The following is a 22,283-nucleotide window of genomic DNA, read 5'->3' as shown; positions in this document are numbered from 1 at the left end:
TTAGGGTTATTAGTTTATTTAGATACTTTGCGTTGTGGGGGATGGCGGTTTAGGCTTATTAGTTTATTTAGATACTTTGTGTTGTGGGAGGATGTCGGTTTAGGCTTATTAGTTTATTTAGATACTTTGTGTTGTGGGAGGATGGCAGTTTAGGGATTAATAGTTTATTTAGATACTTTGGATGTGGGGGGTGGCAGTTTAGGGGTTAATAGTATTATTTATTTAATGCGATGTTGGGGGATGGCATATTAGGGGTTATTAGGATATGGATTTATAGTATGCTAGCAATGTTTTCACTAGCGAAAAAAATTATATTTAGCACAACATTTGTAATCTAGCCCTTTGTGTGTTGCATGTAGCCACTTAGGGTAACGTTTCTGTTTTTTGTGTATGCTACAGGCAGCCAAAGGAAGGTAAAAACATTTCTGTTTGAACGTTTTCAGTAATAGAGGTAAGCTGGTTATCTGCACTCCCAATTCCGGTCTTCAACCAGGGTGCAAAGTCAGATTATCAATATAAAAGTCAATCAAGGACTGCACTCACTGGATTTAGATAAATCAATTCTTATTTATTAAGTGGTAACGTTTCGGGTTCGCAGAGGAAGGGTGTGAGGAAGGGGTCTGCGAAACCCAAAATGTTACCACATAATAAATAAGAATTAATTTATCTAAATCCAATGAGTGCAGTCCCTGCTTGAGCTTTAGTGAGGAGCCATTTTGTAATCCCACCCACCACCTGTGCCAAGTCATTTACAGGTAGTCCCGGATTTTTGCTGTGGACACCTGGCAACTCTAGAAGTTAAAGATTACTGAACTTTATTTAACATTTTCGAAACATTTTTAAAATTCTAAAATGTTTGTGTTATAGAAAGTATTTTAAAAAATGCCACAGTACCTTTTTTAACTCTTCTTGCATACATTTGCCATTTTCTTCAGAGGATAGTACCTCCTGGTTCATGGTTTCCATTCTGGGCTCTATATCTTGCTCCTCGCCAGAAGACGTTTCTTTGTCACTCATTTTTGCGCTTAATTCACATAACCTTGTTTTAAGCTTTTGCTCAATGCTATCGGACATTAGTTCGTGATGTTGGTCTCCACTACTCATATCTGTTTCTGACAGATCTCTGAAGCCCTTAAACAAAATGCAAATATCAGAAATATATATTAAAGGGACATGAAAACTTTCACGATTTGGATAAATCATGCAATTTTAAAGGGACAGTCTACTTCAGAATTGTTATTGTTTTATAAGATAGATAAACCCTTTATTACCCATTCCCCAGTTTTGCATAACCAACACAGTTACATTAATATACTTTTTACCTCTGTGATTACCTTGTATCTAAGCCTCTGCCAACTACCCTTTATTTCAGTTCTTTTAACATATATGCATTTTAGCCAATTAAAAGTGCTGACAATGTTATCTATATGGCACACATGAACTAGCACTGCCTAGCTGTAAAAAACTGTCACAATGCACTGAGATAAAAGGCGGTCTTTAAGGGCTTAGAAATTAGCATATCAGCCTACCAAGCTTTAGCTTTCAACAAAGAATAGCAAAGGAACAAAACAATTTGATGATAAAAGTAAATTGGAAAGATGTTTAACCCCATTAACAACTGTGACGTACACTGTAGGTCACTGGTCATTAAGGGTTTGTCAGGGTGCAATAGTGCGGATCTTGCCACGAGCAGCAAGACGGCACTGTTAGACCCTCCTTTCCGCAGGTTTGCAAAAATAGCCCTATATAAAATACACATGGTGTACGTCGCTGGTCATTAAGGGGTTAAAATTGCATGCCCTATCTGAATCATGAAAAATTAATTTTCACTAGACTATCCCTTTAAGAGACCTTTCAATTTACTTCTATTATCAAATTGACTTTATTCTTGTTGTACTTTTTTGTTGAAAAGCAAAATGAAGCATGTTCAGTAGATGCTGAGCTGGTGACTGGTGTTTACACACATATGCCTCATGTCATTGGATCACCAAACGTGTGCCAGCAGTAGTACTGTTCTGTGCTGGTCTGAAGCTGACTTTACCTATAATGGGCCAGATTATGAGTGGAGCGCTAATTAAAGCTCTCACTTGAGTGTTAACTGCGCTAGAAATAAGCTTTTTGCCTGCGTCAGGTTGCGCTCATATTATGAGTTTCAAGTAAACTATTTTCGCTTGCGCAATAACCCAATGAGCGTAAAAGCCGAACTTAGAATATCACGTGCACATTCACGCATTTTCCCATAGAAGTCTATGGAGATAAAATGTGGAAATAAAGACTAAAAACCTATTTGCACGCAAACCTGATCGCATATTCTCATGTGTGCTAACCCAGCATGAAAAAGGAAATTTATGCTTACCTGATAAATGCATTTCTTTTACAATATGACGAGTCCATGGATTTCATCCTTACTTGTGGGATTAAACCTCCTACTAGCAGGAAGTGGCAAAGAGCACCACAGCAGAGCTGTATATATAGCTCCTCCCTTCCCTCCCCCTCCAGTCATTCGACCGAAGTTAGGAAGAGAAAGGAAAAGCCAAAGGTGCAGAGGTGACTGAAGTTTAATAAAAATAAGAACATACCGGTCTTAGAAATGACAGGGTGGGCCATGGACTCGTCATATCGTAAAAGAAATACATTTATCAGGTAAGCATAAATGTCCTTTTCTTTTACAAGATATGACGAGTCCACGGATTTCATCCTTACTTGTGGGATACAATACCAAAGCTACAGGACACGGATGAAAGGGAGGGACAAGACAGGAACCTAAACGGAAGGCACCACTGCTTTTTTTCATCGAGACCGGACCTACATTCGACACGCATCCAGCGTTCCTGACGTCACCAGCTGGAGTGATCCGCACCAGACACCTGTGCCATACCTTGACGGAGGATTCAGCTCGACTAAAGAGCAGGTAGGCACCATAGAGGTGTAGCGGTCCTGCAGCGTGGTTGTCGGTGGGTTATTCCTAAAAGAAGGTATCAACTTATTTTCACAGAAACTGCCAATTACGAAACTATCAAAATCTCCATACGGGACTTTTAACACCTGTTTACTCCTATAACGGAGACATAATAATACTTCATCCCTAGGTAGAAAGTTTGATATCTACCTCTTTCCCAAACGGAACTTTCACTGTTATATAAGCCAAGATTCCATAGGTGGATTTACTCTTTCATATAGGGCTACTATCCCAATATAATTTTAAACCGAGCTGCACAAATAGTCAGCTATTTTTAGCTTATTTTTTATGTTTTAGCATAGAGTTTGTTACTATATATGACCGGTCATATTATCACAGTATCAGTAGACAATATTTCATTGTTATTTTAATTAAGATAAATAAATTTTATTTTGATATACATATTGCTTTGATATTTGATTCATTTTAGTTGCTTGGATATTTGATTTAAACCAGTCGCACAGATAGACTCTGTAACACCTACACTATATTTTTTTGCCACACAAAGTGTTTTCATAATATATACCTTCATAAATCATATCTCTAAATATACTAATATATATTTATAGAATATTCATCATCCCCAGAGCTGTTTAGCGCATACACACATCTCTCTTTTTCTTTGTACCAGTTCTTGCATTATCTGCTTTATGGGAGCAGATTAGTGTGTATTGCAAGGGGCAGATTTGCGCACCATATACCCACCACTTTTTCACCACTGCTTGAAGAACCTTTCTCCCAAAAACAGCTTCAGAAGAAGCAAAAGTATCAAATTTGGAAAATTTGGAAAAATTGTGAAGAGACGACCAAGTTGCAGCCTTGCAAATCTGTTCAACAGAAGCATCGTTTTTAAATGCCCATGAGGAAGCCACAGCCATGGTAGAATGAGCCGTAATTCTTTCAGGAGGCTGCTGTCCCACAGTTTCATATGCCAGACGGATGATACTCTTCAGCCAAAAAGAAAGAGAGGTAGCCGTATCTTTCTGGCCCCTACGCTTTCCAGAAAAAACAACAGATAACGAAGATGATTGACGAAATTCCTTAGTCACCTACAAGTAAAACTTCAGGGCACGGACCACGTCCAGGTTATGCAACAGACGCTCCTTCTTAGAAGAAGGATTAGGACATAATGAAGGAACAACAATTTCCTGATTAATATTCTTATTTAAAACAACCTTAGGAAGGAACCCAGGTTTGGTACGTAAAACCACCTTATCAGAATGGAAGATAAGATAAGGCGAGTCACATTGTAATGCTGAAAGCTCAGAAACTCTACGAGCAGAAGAAATAGCAACCAGAAATAAAACTTTCCAAGATAACAACTTAATATCTATGGAATGCATGGGTTCAAACGGAACCCCTTGAAGAACATTAAGAACTAAATTCAAACTCCAGGGTGGAGCAATTGGTCTAAACACAGGCTTGATTCTGGTCAGAGCCTGACAAAAAGACTGAACGTCTGGAACATCTGCCAAATGTTTGTGTAGTAAAATTGACAAAGCAGAGATTTGACCCTTTAAGGAACTTTCTGATAACCCTTTCTCCAATCCTTCTTGGAGAAAAGACAGAATCCTGGGAATCCTAACTCTACTCCATGAGTAGCCCTCGGATTCGCACCAATAAAGATATTTACGCCATATCTTATGGTAGATCTTTCTAGTAACAGGTTTACGTGCCTGAATCAAAGTATCAATGACCGAATCAGAGAACCCCTGCTTAGATAAAATCAAGCGTTTAATCTCCAAGCAGTTAGTTGCAGAGAAACTAGATTCAGATGTTGGAAGGGTCCCTGAATGAGAAGGTCCTGCCTCGATGGAAGCTTCCACAGTGGCAGGGATCACATGTCCACTAGATCGGCATACCAAGTCCTGTGAGGCCACGCAGGTGTGATTAGAATTACTGAAGCCCTCTCCTGTTTGATCCATGCAATCACCCGGGGAAGGAGAGCAAACAGTGGAAACACATAAACTAGGTTGAACGACCAAGGCACTGCCAAGGCATCTATCAGTTCAGCCTGAGGATCCTTTGACCTGGATCCGTATCTTGGAAGCTTGGCATTCTGATGAGATGCCATCAGATCCAATTCCGGTCTGTCCCATCTGAGAATCAGGGTGGCAAAGACCTCCAGATGGAGTTCCCACTCCCCCGGATAAAACGTCTGTCTGCTTAAAAAGTCTGCTTCCTAGTTGTCCACTCCTGGGATGTAGATTGCTGACAGATAGAAAGAGTGAGCCTCCGCCCACCGAATTATCTTGGATACCTCTGTCATCATTAAGGATTTCCTTGTTCCTCCCTAATGATTGATGTAAGCCACAGTCGTGATGTTGTCCAACTGAAAGCGGATGAATTTGACCGAAGCCAACTGAGGCCACGCCTGAAGCGCATTGAATATTGCTCTTAATTACAGAATATTGATTGGAAGAAGAGACTCCGACTGAGTCCACACACCCTGAGCCTTCAGGGAATTCCAGACTGCAGCCCAACCTAGTAGGCTGGCGTCCGTTGTCACTATCAACCATGAGGGTCTGCGGAAGCACGTCCCTTGGGACAGATGATCCGGCAACAACCACCAAAGAAGAGAGTCTCTTGTCTCCTGATCCAGATCTATCTGAGGAGACAAATTTGCATAATCTCCATCCCACTGCCTGAGCATGCTCAGTTGTAGTGGTCTGAGATGAAAACGAGCAAACGGAATGATGTCCATTGCTGCCACCATCAATCCTATTACCTCCATGCACTGAGCCACTAGAGGCCGAGGATTGGACATGTATTCAGAATCTTTGACTTCCTGACCTCCGTCAAGAAAATTTTCATAGATATGGAATCTATTAGAGTTCCCAAGAAGGGAACCCTTGTCTATGGAATTAATGAACTCTTTTCTAGATTCACCTTCCACCCGTGAGTCCTCAGAAAGGACAGAACCATGTCTGTATGAGACTTTGCCAGATGGTAAGACGACACCTGGATCAGAATATCATCCAGATAAGGCACCACTGCAATGCCCCGCGGCTTGAGAACCACCAGGAGTGACCCTAGAACCTTTGTGAAGATCCTGGGTGCTGTGGCCAACCCAAAGGGAAGAGCTACAAACTTACAATTTGTCCAGAAAGGTAAACCTTAGGAACTGGTGATGATCCTTGTGGATAGGAATATGAAGATATGCATCCTTAAAGTCTATGGTAGTCATATATTGACCCTCCTGGATCAACGGAAGAATTGTTCGAATAGTCTCCATCTTGAAGGATGGGACTCTGAGAAACTTGTTTAGACTTTTTAGATCTAAAATGGGTCGAAACGTGCCCTCTTTTTTGGGAACCATGAAAAGATTTGAGTAAAACTCCTGCCCCTGTTCCAGTATTGGAACAGGACGAATTACTCTCATAGTAAAGAGTTCTTTTACACAACGTAAGAACACCTCTCTTTTTATCTGGTCTACAGACAATCGTGAAAGAAGAAACCTCCCCCTTGGGAGAGAATTTTTGGAATTCCAGCTGATACCCTTGGGACACGATTTCCAGTGTCTAAGGATCCTGAACATCGCTTACCCAAGCCTGGGCAAAGAGAGAAAGTCTGCCCCCTACTAGATCCAGTCCTGAGCAAAATTCCCTTCCTGCTTGGCGGAAGCAGAGGAAGAAGAGGGGACTCCTTTAAAGTTCCGAAAGGAACAAAATTATTTTGTTTACCCCTCAGTTTAGCAGTTCTATCCTGAGGTAGGAGATGACCCTTACCTCTCTTAATGTCAGAAATGATTTCTTTCAAGTCAGGCCCGAATAGGGTTTTTCCTTTGAAAGGAATAGCCAAAAGCTTTGACTTAGATGACACATCAGCAGACCATGATTTTAACCATAACACTCTACACGCTAAAATGGCAAATCCGGCATTCTTAGCCGCCAATTTGCCAATCTGAAAGGCGGCATCTGTAATAAAAGAATTAGCCAGCTTAAGAGTCTTAATTCTATCTAAAATATCCTCTAAAGGAGTCTCAGTCTTAAGAGACTCTTCTAATGCATCAAACCAGAAGGCAGCCGCAGTGGTAACTGGTACAATGCAGGCTATCAGTTGTAAAAGGAAACCCTGATGAATAAACAGTTTCTTTAGAAGACCCTCCAATTTCTTATCCATAGGTCCTTTGAAAGCACAACTGTCCTCAATAGGAATAGCTGTACGCTTAGCCAGAGTAGATATAGCTCCCTCCACCTTAGGGACTGTTTGCCAAGAATCCCGAACAGTGTCAGATATGGGATACATTTTCTTAAAATTAGGAGAAGGTGAGAACGGGATACCCAGTCTGTCCCATTCCCTCTTAATAATCTCCGAAATTCTCTTAGACTGAGAATCATCCTTAGACACACTCTCCTTAAATAAAATCTGCTCTTTACATTGTAAGGCCCTTTCAGTACATGAGGGACAGAAAGTAAGAGGGGGTTCCACAATGGCATCTAAACACATAGAACAAGTAGTTTCCTCAAGTTCAGACATGTTAAACAGACTAGCAATAGCAATAATAGTCGTTCTTTACATGAAATATTGAGCTCTGAATTCAAATTACATAGGCAGAAATGTTAACACAAAAAAGTGTACTGCGCCTTTAAATAATAAAAGCGCAACAAATTTTCTATCTTCAAAACAGCATTTGTGGCAATAAAAGCTGTTCTAATGTGCCCAAAATATCTTAACAGTATTGCACCAGCTTGCTTAGATGTGTAAAAAGCAATATAAATCAATTTAACAGTTGTAACAAAAACGTTTTATTTATTCAGGCCTCCTGCACCTCGCCACAGCTCTGCTGTGGTGCCTACCTGCCCCCGGAGCACACTGCTGTTGCTTGAGAAGCTTTTAGGACCCTTCGATTGGCAAAACAAGTTAGACCCCACTGGAGCCCAGGACTTTGCTGTCTATGCGATCCGGATGATACTGCACGTCTGAGCGTAAATAGGCCCCGCCCCCCGTGGGCATAACACTAGCCTTAACAGAGACCCGAATGGGTTAGAAAAACCAAACATGTTGTTTTTAATAAAATATGAAGCCATGTGCCCCTCTTATACAAACATGTCGCACCAATGTCAAGCCCAACTGCATGACAAAAACTGTACTCCCTTAGGTCAGATAAATGTATGACAATGACCGTTCTTAGCCAGCAACCGCATCTCCCAGCGTTTAGCCCATACTGAATAATTCTCATAAGTGTAAATTAGACACATTTAGCAGTCAATACAAAGGGAATTCCAGGTACACCATTACCATATATGTAGTGCATACTGATTACCCCTCCCCAGATAGGGAATAATATCAGCCTGTTCTGATGCATCAAGTCTCCCCAGAAACAAATGACTGAACATACCTCAATGCTGCTTGTAGCATGACACGGTTCTCCACATTGAAGATGTTTCTTTACACTACCTTCAACTGCTCTGTGGGAACCAGCACGGATCTTAGATAACATTTGCTAAGATCATCAACATCAGGGCAGAAAAATAAGATGTCTCCACTCCTCTTGGGAAGTTATAGACTGACGATTTCTCCCTGAGGAAAATAGTACTCACTGGCACCATTTTAAAATAAAAAACTTCTTGATTGAAGAATCTAAAACTAACACCTCACTTTACCTCTTCCTATCACTAACACAGGCAAAGAGAATGACTGGAGGGCGAGGGAATGGAGGAGCTATATATACAGCTCTGCTGTGGTGCTCTTTGCCACTTCCTGCTAGCAGGAGGTTTAATCCCACAAGTAAGGATGAAATCCGTGGACTCGTCATATCTTGTAAAATAAATATGAATATTTCACATTCCAATGTTCTTTACATAGCAGAAAATGTTCTATTTATACATACATACATATTTCTACATGTATCTGACGGTATTTTAGTACAATATATATTTATACTTATTTATATACTTGATTATATATAGGTATAGAAATATACAGATATATATATAGGAATATTTATTTATAAATACTTAGAATATATTCTGCTATGTGCAGAACATTGGAATTTGAAATATTTACAGCAAATACATAGTTAAAACCATTATTAAAAATGAATATTGCATAAATATGTTTTTTCATGTTTCATCTACTTAACTGCAAAGGGCTCCAATGCTCTTCTATATATATTTCTATATGTGGGTACATATGGAAGAATATAAATGAATCACTCTCTAGTCTTCAGTCAACATTGATTTCAAGAGACATTTTATTGAAATGTGATGTTTCGGGGCAAAAAAAACCCTTCCTCTGACAAACAAACAGTGAACAAACTGAACTTTTAAAGGCTTGTTAGGCCCTCTTCTGGCAGTCTTCCAATCAGGAGACAGCGTGTGAAAAAGGTTGTGTTTAAGCATGTGCAAAACAAATAAATGTATCAACATAACAGGATGATCTATACAAGATCAAAACATAGGGGTCTATTTATGATAGTGCGGATGGACAAGATACACTGTAGCGTATCATGTCCACCGCACATCGATAAATGCCGACAGCATATGCTGTCGGCATTTATCATTGCACCAGCAGTTCTTGTGAACTGCTGGTGCAATGCCGCCCCTGCAGATTTGTGGCCAATCGACTGCTAGCAGGGGGTGTCAATCAACCCAATCGTATTCGATCAGGTTTATTTCTTGCGAGTTCTGTCTGCCTCCTCAGAGCAGGTGGACAGGTTATGGAGCAGCAGTCTTTAGACCGCTGCTTCATAACTTGTGTTTCTTGCAAGCCCAAAGGCTCGCCAGAAACACTGGCCTTCAAGCTCCATACGGAGCTTGATAAATAGGCCCCAATGTGTAGTGTGTGTACATAGGTGTTGATAAGGACTAAATGATTCTTAACAAATGACCCCAAAGCAAAAAACTGAGGCTGTATTAAACTCCCCGTAATCCATTGTAAACTCATCAATCCAACAACATATCAACATAAGGAGCAAGCCGAAAAGGACGTGATTCAATTGGCTATCAACAAACACTCCCCTACTTGATAACAAAATCTGATAGATGGATGTTGTGCCACACCTCTGTTCGGCAACCATCCAGCTCATGAAAACAGCCCACTCAGAAAAAGCATCAACAGAGTGCCAAAGCGCAACTGAGGGTAATACAATCCATCAATCTCACATAGGAGAATAAAGAGAAAGGAAGTGACCAAGTCCTCCCTATTCAGAATATGCCAAAACGAGCAAGAGGACACTTGGATCGAAGCCGATCACCGTCATCGCAAGTCACCACCGTACCTCCCCTACACGTCCTGCGTTGCCATAGGGATGTGTATAAACACATATAAAAATACAGATGGAGAGTCCAACAGACAATCAAATAAGTGAGAGACGTCTCAATCACAACCTCAACCGTTTACTGAAATACACCAGCTAGTAACTGAAAAGTAAAAGAAAGGTAAACAAATATCTAAATAAATACGGTACGGTGGTGACTTGCGATGGCGGTGATCTGCTTCAGTCCGACTGTCATCTTGCTTGTTTTGGCATATTCTGAATAGGGGGGATTTGGTCGCTCCCTTTCTCTTTATTCTCTTATGTGAGATTTATGGATTGTATTTCCCTCAGTTGCGCTTTGGCACTCTGTTGATGCTTTTTCTGAGTGGACATGTCTTCATGAGCTAAATGGTTGCCGAACAGAGGTGTGGCACAACATCCACAAATCAGATTTTGTTATCAAGTAGGGGACTGTTTGTTGATGGCGAATTATATCATGTCCTTTTCGGCTTGCTCCTTATGTTGATATGTTGTTGGATTGACGAGTTTACAATGGATTACGGGGAGTTTTATACAGCCTCAGTGTGACGAGACCAACGGTCCATTACACTCAGTTTTTTGCTTTGGGGTCATTTGTCATGAATCATTTAGTCGTTATCAACACCTATGTACACACACTACACTATGTTTTTGCACTTGCTCAAACACAACCTTTTGCACACGCTGTCTCCTGATTGGAAGACTGCCAGAGGAGGGCCTAACAGGCCTTTAAAAGTTCAGTTTGTTCACTTTTTTTTTGTCAGAGAAAGGGGTTCTTTTGCCCCGAAACATCACATTTCAATACAATTTCACTTGAAATCAATGTTGACTGAAGACCAGAGAGTGCTTCATTTATATTCTTTAATTTGTATCCTGGAACAGAACCCTGGCAGATGCAGACCTTTCGGTGAGAGTGCTACCACATTGTTTTTCCTGTAGGTACATATGTATACATGTGTTTATATGTGTATATATGTCTGTAAATGCATATATACACATATAAATACATATATACATATGTATATATATATATATATATGTACATACATATACATCTTTAGACATGTATATATATGTATCTCAATCTTAAAGCCCTTTGCCTGCCTTTTTTTTCTAACACCTGACATCTCATATCTTTGAGCCCTTATAACTTTTTATGCAATATTTTTAAAAATATTTTAGCAGATAGTGTTATTATGAGTACCGTACTTTGTAATGTGTTTTTGATGTGTTTTGTAACACTTTTATATGTCACAAAACAGTCCACCAGAGCTGTGAGGATGCGCTAACCCGACGAGCATTAACTTGAATTGCACTCAAGCTATCACATGTAAATCAAAGAATAGACGGCGCCACAAATGCAAACAATATAAGCTAGATAGAAAGTCCCATCAAGGTTAAAGCTCTATTATACTAAACTGCAGTATACCACAGATAATCCTATGTATAGAGCTATTAATACAGATAATAACTGCTCATATAGTAAGTGAGCAGAAAGCAAATGCACTAAAAAAGTACTGCAAAATAACGGTTACAGAAAACATATGTAAAAATCACAAAACACAGTAATGTCCATAAAATATTTGAACTTAATATATCATCACTGAATATGTAAAAGTCTGTTGTACTTATTCCAAAAACCAGTGTAGGGTTGCTGCTCCTTATATGCCTGGCGGTGTCTGTTCCCAGGCTTCAAAATAGCGATATAGACAAAAAGGGGTTCTCTGGAAGAGAAACAAAAACAGAGCGCATCCACGATCTAAGTGTAGTAAATCTTCACAGTTTATTAAGGTAAATAAAATAACAATTGCACACTCACAAAAGAGCCCTCAAACATATGAGGTATGTTAGTACATTTAGCAGGTTAATGACGAAGCGGGTGGAGCCCGCGAAACGCATAAGGCCACGCCCATAATCCTAGGAGAAGTGAGTGCTACACACGCTGTATTCTGAGCAATAGCCGGCTTTTATTGCACAGAAGTAAACAGCGATATTTGCACGATCTCCAATTTATAACGTATATCTACTATACCCTCCGCCTGGCAGTATATATTTCCCCTGTTAGAGCCATATAAGTACACAGGCACTATAAGGACAGTGGGATACTGAAAGGAGTCAGAAATATCGCTGGAGTAATATCGCTGGAGGGACGTGCAGTTTTTAACCTGCTGAATGTACTAACATACCTCATATGTTTGAGGGCTCTTTTGTGAGTGTGCAATTGTTATTTTATTTACCTTAATAAACTGTGAAGTTTTACTACACTTAGATCGTGGATGCGCTCTGTTTTTGTTTCTCTTCCAGAGAACCCCTTTTTGTCTATAAAGCTATCACGTGTACTTTGAACTTAATATGCGCAAACACCCGTGATAAACCCCTTATCGCTTGCGTGCAAATGTTAGTGCTCCACTCATAATCCAGGCATATATTGTTATGTACAAGCAACAGTGCAACAGTGCAATGATAAAATGTTCTAACATATCAGAGTATTTTCTTTTTGCACTTTGTCTTTTTAATGTTTTTTTGTTATATATCACATTTCAATCTATATTTCAACAGTATCTACCTGTTAAAGGGATGTTCCTTTAATAACAAAAATATGTTAAAGTAAACATAAAAAAGAAAGATTGTGTTCAAAATAACAAACAATTTGTTTGTTTCTTCCAAAATGAGCAACTAAAAAATCTCAATGTAGCCACTGGCTTTAGTGAGATCAGGGAGCTACCATTATAAAACATAAGTTCTACTGTCACATTATCTTGCAGCAAAAGTCCTCTACTGAACATGAGCAAGAAACTGACTGAAGCTAGAGTACATGTCTTCTAGCAACAACTTCAAATAAAAAGCTTCTCCTTTGCCTTGCTGCAGAGACCGCAGCTCATTTGTGGGGCTGTGACAGGAAGTAATTGACCCATCACAAATTAAGTTACAATCCTTTAAAATGATGAATAATACATATTGCAATGATTTTAAAGGGACAATCCAGTCAGGATTAAGCTTTCATGATTTAGACAGGGCATGCGATTTTAAATAACTTTCCAATTTACTTTTATCATCAATTTTGTTTAGTTCTCTTGGTATTCTTTGTTAAAAGCTAAACCTAGGTAGGCTCATATGCTAATTTCTAAACTGTTGAAGGCCACCTCTTATCTCAGTGTCTTGACAGTTTTTCATAGTTAGACAGTGCTAGTTCATGTGTGTCCTATAGATACCATGATGCTTACTTCCGTGGAGTTATTCATGAGTCAACACTGATTGGCTAAAATGCAAGTCTGCCAAAATCACTGAGATAAGGGAGAGTCTGGTAATCACAGAGGTAAAAAGTGTATTAATACAACAGTGTTGGTTATGCAAAACTGGAGAATGGGTAATAAAGGGATTATCTATCAATGTTATTATCTAACAATACAAACTTTGAAATAGACTGTCCCTTTAAGTATAACCTATTGTTTAGTGTTTTTTTTTTTTTATAATAATGAAACTTTGTTTAATAAACAAGAATGTGCTAGAAAATTGGACCAAAATGAGCAGAAGTGTTGTATATTTATTTCTCCAAGATCTTCTATGTAGTGATGGTTCACATAAATGTAATGGACACACTTAAAATATATCCTCATTTATAACCATATGAAAATGTAAGACTGTAATATTTCCCATACCCAGTATCAATTTGCATACAAAGATTAGACTCAAATACACAGGGGGCCATGGCTCATTTGATTATTATCAAGTATGCATTAAAGAAAATACATTGAGAAGAATTGCTAATTTAGGCCTAGATTTAGAGTTTGGCGGTAGCCGTCAAAACCAGCGTTAGAGGCTCCTAACGCTGGTTTTTGGCTACCGCCGGTATTTGGAGTCAGTCAGGAAAGGGTCTAACGCTCACTTTTCAGCCGCGACTTTTCCATACCACAGATCCCCTTACGTCAATTGCGTATCCTATCTTTTCAATGGGATCTTCCTAACTCCGGTATTTAGAGTCGTGTCTGAAGTGAGCGTTAGAATTCTAACGACAAAACTCCAGCCGCAGAAAAAAGTCAGTAGTTAAGAGCTTTCTGGGCTAACGCCGGTTCATAAAGCTCTTAACTACTGTGCTCTAAAGTACACTAACACCCATAAACTACCTATGTACCCCTAAACCGAGGTCCCCCCACATCGCCGCCACTCGATTAAATTTTTTTAACCCCTAATCTGCCGACCGCCACCTACGTTATACTTATGTACCCCTAATCTGCTGCCCCTAACACCGCTGACCCCTATATTATATTTATTAACCCCTAACCTGCCCCCCACAACGTCGCCGCCAGCTACCTACAATAATTAACCCCTAATCTACCGACCGCAAAGAGCCGCCACCTACATTATAGCTATGTACCCCTAATCTGCTGCCCCTAACACCGCCGACCCCTATATTATATTTATTAACCCCTAATCTGCCCCCCTCAACGTCGCCTCCACCTGCCTACACTTATTAACCCCTAATCTGCCGAGCGGATCTCACCGCTACTATAATAAAGTTATTAACCCCTAATCTGCCGAGCGGATCTCACCGCTACTATAATAAAGTTATTAACCCCTAATCTGCCTCACTCCCGCCTCAATAACCCTATAATAAATAGTATTAACCCCTAATCTGCCCTCCCTAACATCGCCGACACCTAACTTCAATTATTAACCCCTAATCTGCCGACCGAATCTCGCCGCTATTCTAATAAATGTATTAACCCCTAAAGCTAAGTCTAACCCTAACACTAACACCCCCCTAACTTAAATATAATTTAAATCTAACGAAATAAATTAACTCTTATTAAATAAATTATTCCTTTTTAAAGCTAAATACTTACCTGTAAAATAAATCCTAATATAGCTACAATATAAATTATAATTATATTGTAGCTATTTTAGGATTAATATTTATTTTACAGGCAACTTTGTAATTATTTTAACCAGGTACAATAGCTATTAAATAGTTATTAACTATTTAATAGCTACCTAGTTAAAATAATTACAAAATTACCTGTAAAATAAATCCTAACCTAAGTTACAATTAAACCTAACACTACATTATCAATAAATTAATTAAATAAAATACCTACAATTACCTACAATTAAACCTAACACTACACTATCAATACATTAATTAAATACAATATCTACAAATAAATACAATGAAATAAACTAACTAAAGTACAAAAAATAAAAAAGAACTAAGTTACAAAAAATAAAAAAATATTTACAAACATCAGAAAAATATTACAACAATTTTAAACTAATTACACCTACTCTAAGCCCCCTAATAAAATAACAAAGACCTCCAAAATAAAAAAATGCCCTACCCTATTCTAAATTACAAAAGTTCAAAGCTCTTTTGCCTTACCAGCCCTGAACAGGGCCCTTTGCGGGGCATGCCCCAAAGAATTCAGCTCTTTTGCCTGTAGAAAAACACATACAATACCCCCCCCCCAACATTACAACCCACCACCCACATACCCCTAATCTAACCCAAACCCCCCTTAAATAAACCTAGCACTAAGCCCCTGAAGATCTTCCTACCTTGTCTTCACCTCACCGGGTATCACACCGATCCGTCCTGGCTCCGATATCTTCATCCAACCCAAGAGGGGGCTAGACATCCATCATCCGACGGCTGAAGAAGTCCAGAAGAGGCTCCAAAGTCTTCATCCTATCCGGGAAGAAGAGTAGATCCGGACCGGCAACCATCTTCTTCCAAGCGGCATCTTCTATCTTCATCCGATGAGGACCGGCTCCATCTTGAAGACCTCCACCGCGGACCCATCTTCTTCCGACGACAACTTCCCGACGAATGACGGTTCCTTTAAGGGACGTCATCCAAGATGGCGTCCCTCGAATTCTGATTGGCTGATAGGATTCTATCAGCCAATCGGAATTAAGGTAGGAAAATTCTGATTGGCTGATGGAATCAGCCAATCAGAATCAAGTTCAATCCGATTGGCTGATCCGATCAGCCAATCAGATTGAGCTTGCATTCTATTGGCTGATCGGAACAGCCAATAGAATGCAAGCTCAATCTGATTGGCTGATTGAATCAGCCAATCGGATTGAACTTGATTCTGATTGGCTGATTCCATCAGCCAATCAGAATTTTCCTACCTTAATTCCGATTGGCTGATAGAATCCTATCAGTCAATCGGAATTCGAGGGACGCCATCTTGGATGACGTCCCTTAAAGGAACCGTCATTCGTCGGGAAGTCGTCGTCGGAAGAAGATGGGTCAGCGGTGGAGGTCTTCAAGATGGAGCCGGTCCTCATCGGATGAAGATAGAAGATGCCGCTTGGAAGAAGATGGTTGCCGGTCCGGATCTACTCTTCTTCCCGGATAGGATGAAGACTTTGGAGCCTCTTCTGGACTTCTTCAGCCGTCGGATGATGGATGTCTAGCCCCCTCTTGGGTTGGATGAAGATATTGGAGCCAGGACGGATCGGTGTGATACCCGGTGAGGTGAAGACAAGGTAGGAAGATCTTCAGGGGCTTAGTGTTAGGTTTATTTAAGGGGGGTTTGGGTTAGATTAGGGGTATGTGGGTGGTGGGTTGTAATGTTAGGGGGGGGGTATTGTATGTGTTTTTTTTACAGGCAAAAGAGCTGAATTCTTTGGGGCATGCCCCGCAAAGGGCCCTGTTCAGGGCTGGTAAGGTAAAAGAGCTTTGAACTTTTGTAATTTAGAATAGGGTAGGGCATTTTTTTATTTTGGGGGGCTTTGTTATTTTATTAGGGGGCTTAGAGTAGGTGTAATTAGTTTAAAATTGTTGTAATATTTTTCTAATGTTTGTAAATATTTTTTTATTTTTTGTAACTTAGTTCTTTTTTATTTTTTGTACTTTAGTTAGTTTATTTAATTGTATTTATTTGTAGATATTGTATTTAATTCATTTATTGATAGTGTAGTGTTAGGTTTAATTGTAGGTAATTGTAGGTATTTTATTTAATTTATTTATTGATAGTGTAGTGTTAGGTTTAATTGTAACTTAGGTTAGGATTTATTTTACAGGTAAATTTGTAATTATTTTAACTATTTTAGCTATTAAATAGTTCTTAACTATTTAATAGCTATTGTACCTGGTTAAAATAAATACAAAGTTACCTGTAAAATAAATATAAATCCTAAAATAGCTATAATATAATTATAATTTATATTGTAGCTATAATAGGATTTATTTTACAGGTAAGTATTTAGCTTTAAATAGGAATAATTTATTTAATAAGAGTTAATTAATTTCATTAGATTTAAATTATATTTAACTTAGGGGGGTGTTAGTGTTAGGGTTAGACTTAGCTTTAGGGGTTAATACATTTATTAGAATAGTGGTGAGCTCCAGTCGGCAGATTAGGGGTTAATGTTTGAAGTTAGGTGTCGGCGATGTTAGGGAGGGCAGATTAGGGGTTAATACTATTTATTATAGGGTTAGTGAGGCGGATTAGGGGTTAATAACTTTATTATAATAGCGGTGCGGTCCGCTCGGCAGATTAGGGGTTAATAAGTGTAGGCAAGTGGATGCGATGTTGTGGGGGGCAGATTAGGGGTTAATAAATATAATATAGGGGTCGGCGATGTTAGGGCAGCAGATTAGGGGTACATAGGGATAATGTAAGTAGCGGCGGTTTACGGAGCGGCAGATTAGGGGTTAATAATAATATGCAGGGGTCAGCGATAGCGGGGGCGGCAGATTAGGGGTTAATAAGTGTAAGGTTAGGGGTGTTTAGACTCGGGGTACATGTTAGGGTGTTAGGTGCAGACGTAGGAAGTGTTTCCCCATAGCAAACAATGGGGCTGCGTTAGGAGCTGAACGCGGCTTTTTTGCAGGTGTTAGGTTTTTTTCAGCTCAAACAGCCCCATTGTTTTCTATGGGGGAATCGTGCACGAGCACGTTTTTGAAGCTGGCCGCTTCCGTAAGCAACTCTGGTATCGAGAGTTGCAGTGGCGTTAAATATGCCTGTACGCTCCCTTTTTGGAGCCTAACGCAGCCATTCTGTGGACTCTCAATACCAGAGTTATTTTGAAGGTGCGGCCAGAAAAAAGCCAGCGTTAGCTACGCGGGTCGTTACCGACAAAACTCTAAATCTAGCCGTTAGTGAGTTTATACTTGATTTATTTGTAAGTTCCTTCACAAATGCATTAAAGGGATATGCTCTATTTCTTTTTGTTTCTATTTTGAGCATTTTATTGTTATGCAAATTCCTCTTTATAACTATATGTGTAACCCCTGCAAACATGTACATGTAGTCAAAGTTGTACTCCTCAGTTGGTGAACAAGTTTAAGGGACAGTCTACTCCAGAATTTTTATTGTTTAAAAAGATAGATAATCCCTTTATTACCAATTCCCCATTTTTGCATAAACAACACAGTTATATTAATAGACGTTTTACCTCTGTGATTACCTTGTATCTAAGCATCTGTAGACTGCCCCCCTATTTCAGTTATTTTTGTCAGACTTACATTTTAGCCAATCAGTGCCCCCTCATAAGTAACTCCATGGGTGTGAGCACAGTGTTATCTATATGAGCCTACCTATGTTTAGATTTTAACTAAGAATACCAAGAGAACAAAGCAAATTTGATGATTAAAGTAAAGTGGAAAGTTGTTTAAAAGTGCATGCCTTATCTGAATCATGAAAGATTAATTTTGACTAGCCGGCCCTTTAAATCTGGAGCCTGAAATGTGTTTATTTTTAATATCATGAGCTTCATTCATTAACGTGCAGCTTTGGAACTCTTGAGCTGGCTGCACCTTCTTAAGACCGCTGTTCATTAACCCCTCAGCCCCCTCTGTGCTGGCAGTTTAAAAAATTGGTTTCACAAGAGAAGGGAGCAGATTTGCACAAGAAGCTGTTTGTGCAGAGATAAATGCTTGCAGTACAAGTGTGTTCTGATGGAATGGAATAACATTAGCCAGATTACGAGTGGAGCGCTAACAGGCATGAGCAATAAGTGGGTTATCGTGGGTATTTGCGCGTGTCAGATTTACCACTCGTATTACAAGTTGAAAGTAAACGTGATCGCTTTAGCGCAATAGTAATTTACGCTAGAATAATTACCTCATCCTCAGCGCTCTGGTTAACTGTTTTGCGAAACAAAAAAGTCTCACAAAACACATCAGAAATAAATTACAAAGTACAGTTACACTCACAATAATAATAATAAATAATAATTTGCAGTAAAGAAGATGAAAACGTAAAAACATATCTATGCAATATTCATTTTTAATAAAGTGTTATTTATTTAGTGTCAATATTTCACATTCCTGTGTTCTGCACATAGCAGAATATGTTCTAAGTATTTTTAAATAGATATTCATATACTGTATATATCTGTATATAAAATAATCTACTGTAGGTATAGATACATATTGTACCAAAGTACCATCAGATATATGTAGAAATATGTATTTATGAATTAATAGAACATATTCTTATATGTGAAGAATATTGGAATGTGAAATATTCATATTTTTATGTTGGGTTAGCGAGCTTGAGAATATGCAATCATGTTTGCTCACGAGTAGGGTGGGGGGGTTTCCGCTTTTTCTTCATTGACTTTTATGGGGAAATAGGATATCACATTCGCCATATCCTAAGTTCATCTTTTTACGTTGGGTTAGCGCATGAGTGAAAACAGTTTACTTTCAACTAATAATACGAATGCAACCCCAAGCTTACTTCTAGCGCAGTTAGCACTTGAGCAGGAGCGTTAAGTAGCACTCCACTTTTAATCTGGCCCTCTGAGGGGTTTTCTTCTGGATTAGAATAGCCTTTAATTTGACATCCTCACAAAACCCAGTGCAATGCCCCAACACTTGAATGATTCCAAAAACTTAATGGAAAAACAAAATTTATGAACAATGAATAATCACTGTGTCTGGTGAAAAAAGATTTATAAATATGTCCCTGTAATGCAACTTTAAAAGGTTTCTGCTACAGAAAAAAAATAAGTTGCTTCTTTTAAGACATACATAATTTATATAGGTTGGTGTGTGCTTTGTTCTTACCTAGTAAAAATACTGGCATTTACATTATAGCTGTAATTAAGTGTACTTAACCCTTAACACCGTGGTAATAAACTGTAAAAAAAATAGTAATACATTATGGGCTCCATGTACTAAAGCATCAATTTTTTCGCCGACAACATGTTTGCTCGACTCGCTCTAACTCGCAGCTAGCGAGATGTTGCCCGCCCGCCATATGTACTAAAAACTATTAAAAAAAAAGGCGCGTCTAATCCGCATCGAGCACTGGCGAATGATTCATACATATGACGCCTCGCTATTTGCGAATGTACTATTAATCGCTTACAAACTGTCAGTCATGTTTGTCCCACGTGACTGCAAGGTGTCAGAAACGTCAGCTTTGTTGCGGGAACATATTGCAGCACTATATAAGCTCTATTTAATAAAGTTTTTCAGACTGCATATTTCAAGAACTTGAAGCTTTACTGACTTTTATTGTTATCGATAAATTAAGTATGGCTACTTCTCGATCTGATTCACAGTCCAAATCGAAGAATCCCCACTTCTCACATCAGCAGAACCTGGTTCTTGTCGATATGGTGCTAGACTCGTATGACTATTTATTTGGTTGTCGTTCGAAGCAAACGTCTAGTATCCGTAAAAAAAGTATATGGACCCGGATAAGTGATGCTGTCAGTGCTCAGGGACCTTTGAATAACCTCTCGATCGGAAAGGGCATCTAAAGGAACCCGAGGAAGGAATACCCGCTGTACTCGTAATCGCCTTCTTCGAACCGGATTTGGGGCATCAGGTTGACGAATTTGCCTTCTACCCCTCATTTGCATCAGACGAACAATATAAAGTTGAAGAAGTGTCTCCATAATGGCTAACAGGATCAAAAGTGAGTAACCATTCAATTGTACACCTCTTTTAAATCAGTTGTAGGCGTTGATCTGATAGACCCTATTGTTTATTATGGTGCTCGCCACCTATTAGCTGGCGAGGGATTTTTAACGAGGTAGGTGCGGAGAAATTCACGAGCGTAGAAATAGATAGTTTAGTAATTCCTGTTTTGTGCGAGATTTATGTCGAGCGAGTATTTTCTAGCTACAAAAAAGACGAGAATTCAAGATTTGCGGGCAAGTTCGCTCGCCGTTTTTTAATATAAGGTTTTCAATGGATTCGTGGGATAGTACATACGGTTATTGATCCGCACGCAGAAATTTAGACGAAAATAGTCACGAAGACCTCGCAGACAGCTTAGTACATGGAGCCCTATGAGGAAAAAATATTTTTTAAAAGGAATCCAAGGCTATGATTGATGAATTATAGACATAGGACCAGGTTACAAGTGGCGCTCTAACAGTTACGCACAATTGAAAAGAGGTTTATCATGGGTGTTTGCACTCATCGGGTTTAGGTCTAGTATTACAAGTTTAAAGTAAATGTGAACGAGTTAGCGCAGTCGCTATTTACTGTAGAAAGATAACGTGTCCTCACAGCTCTGGTTTACTGTTTTTCAAAACAAAAAAGTGCACTTCAGCAATATATTAAAAAGTTACACTTATCGGATTGCAGATACTCTTGTAGGCACCAAGCTAATAACCTTTCACAAATTTGCCAAATTAAATAAGCAAGAGAGTGTAGGTTGGTTTCATTACCTCCAATTAAGAGCGAGAGTAGACGAAATTTTAGGACAAAATAAATTAACCGTTAGCTCCTATTTAGAGAGAGTCTGTCTAGCTACTGAGCGGACAAGAGGGGTGATTTCTAATTTATACATACTGTTTAATACCCCATCCAAGCTGAATAAATCACCATTTATGGTAAAATGGGAATCGGAATTTAACTTTACCTAGACCGCTGAAAAGTGGTGCGACATTTTAAAGTCTGGCACTTCCTTTTCTATTTGTGCACATTTAAAGGAAAATTTTATCAAAGTAGCTTATAGATGATACTTTCATCCTTCAAGAATACATGCAGCACACGCGAACACAAGTTGTTTACATGGCTGCAATGAAAGTGGAACATATGCACATATGTGGTGGAATTGTTGTCATGTATCACGTATTTGGTCCCAAACATCAGAGCTCCTAAGTGAA

General features: G+C 39.1%; 1 protein-coding gene across 1 annotated transcript in view; it reads right to left on the bottom strand.

Moving 5' to 3' along the window:
• Positions 1 to 22,283, bottom strand: part of MYRIP (myosin VIIA and Rab interacting protein) — a 587,347-nt gene that overhangs the window by 148,273 nt on the left and 416,791 nt on the right. Inside the window, exon 10 of the mRNA XM_053715758.1 lies at positions 895 to 1,131. Within this exon, the coding sequence (XP_053571733.1) occupies positions 895 to 1,131 (237 nt within the window). The remainder of the gene's footprint in view (positions 1 to 894; positions 1,132 to 22,283) is intronic.

The sequence above is a fragment of the Bombina bombina genome, chromosome 5 (assembly GCF_027579735.1).
Source record: "Bombina bombina isolate aBomBom1 chromosome 5, aBomBom1.pri, whole genome shotgun sequence".
Classification (NCBI taxonomy): domain Eukaryota; kingdom Metazoa; phylum Chordata; class Amphibia; order Anura; family Bombinatoridae; genus Bombina; species Bombina bombina.
This window is presented reverse-complemented; position numbering and strand designations above follow the sequence as displayed.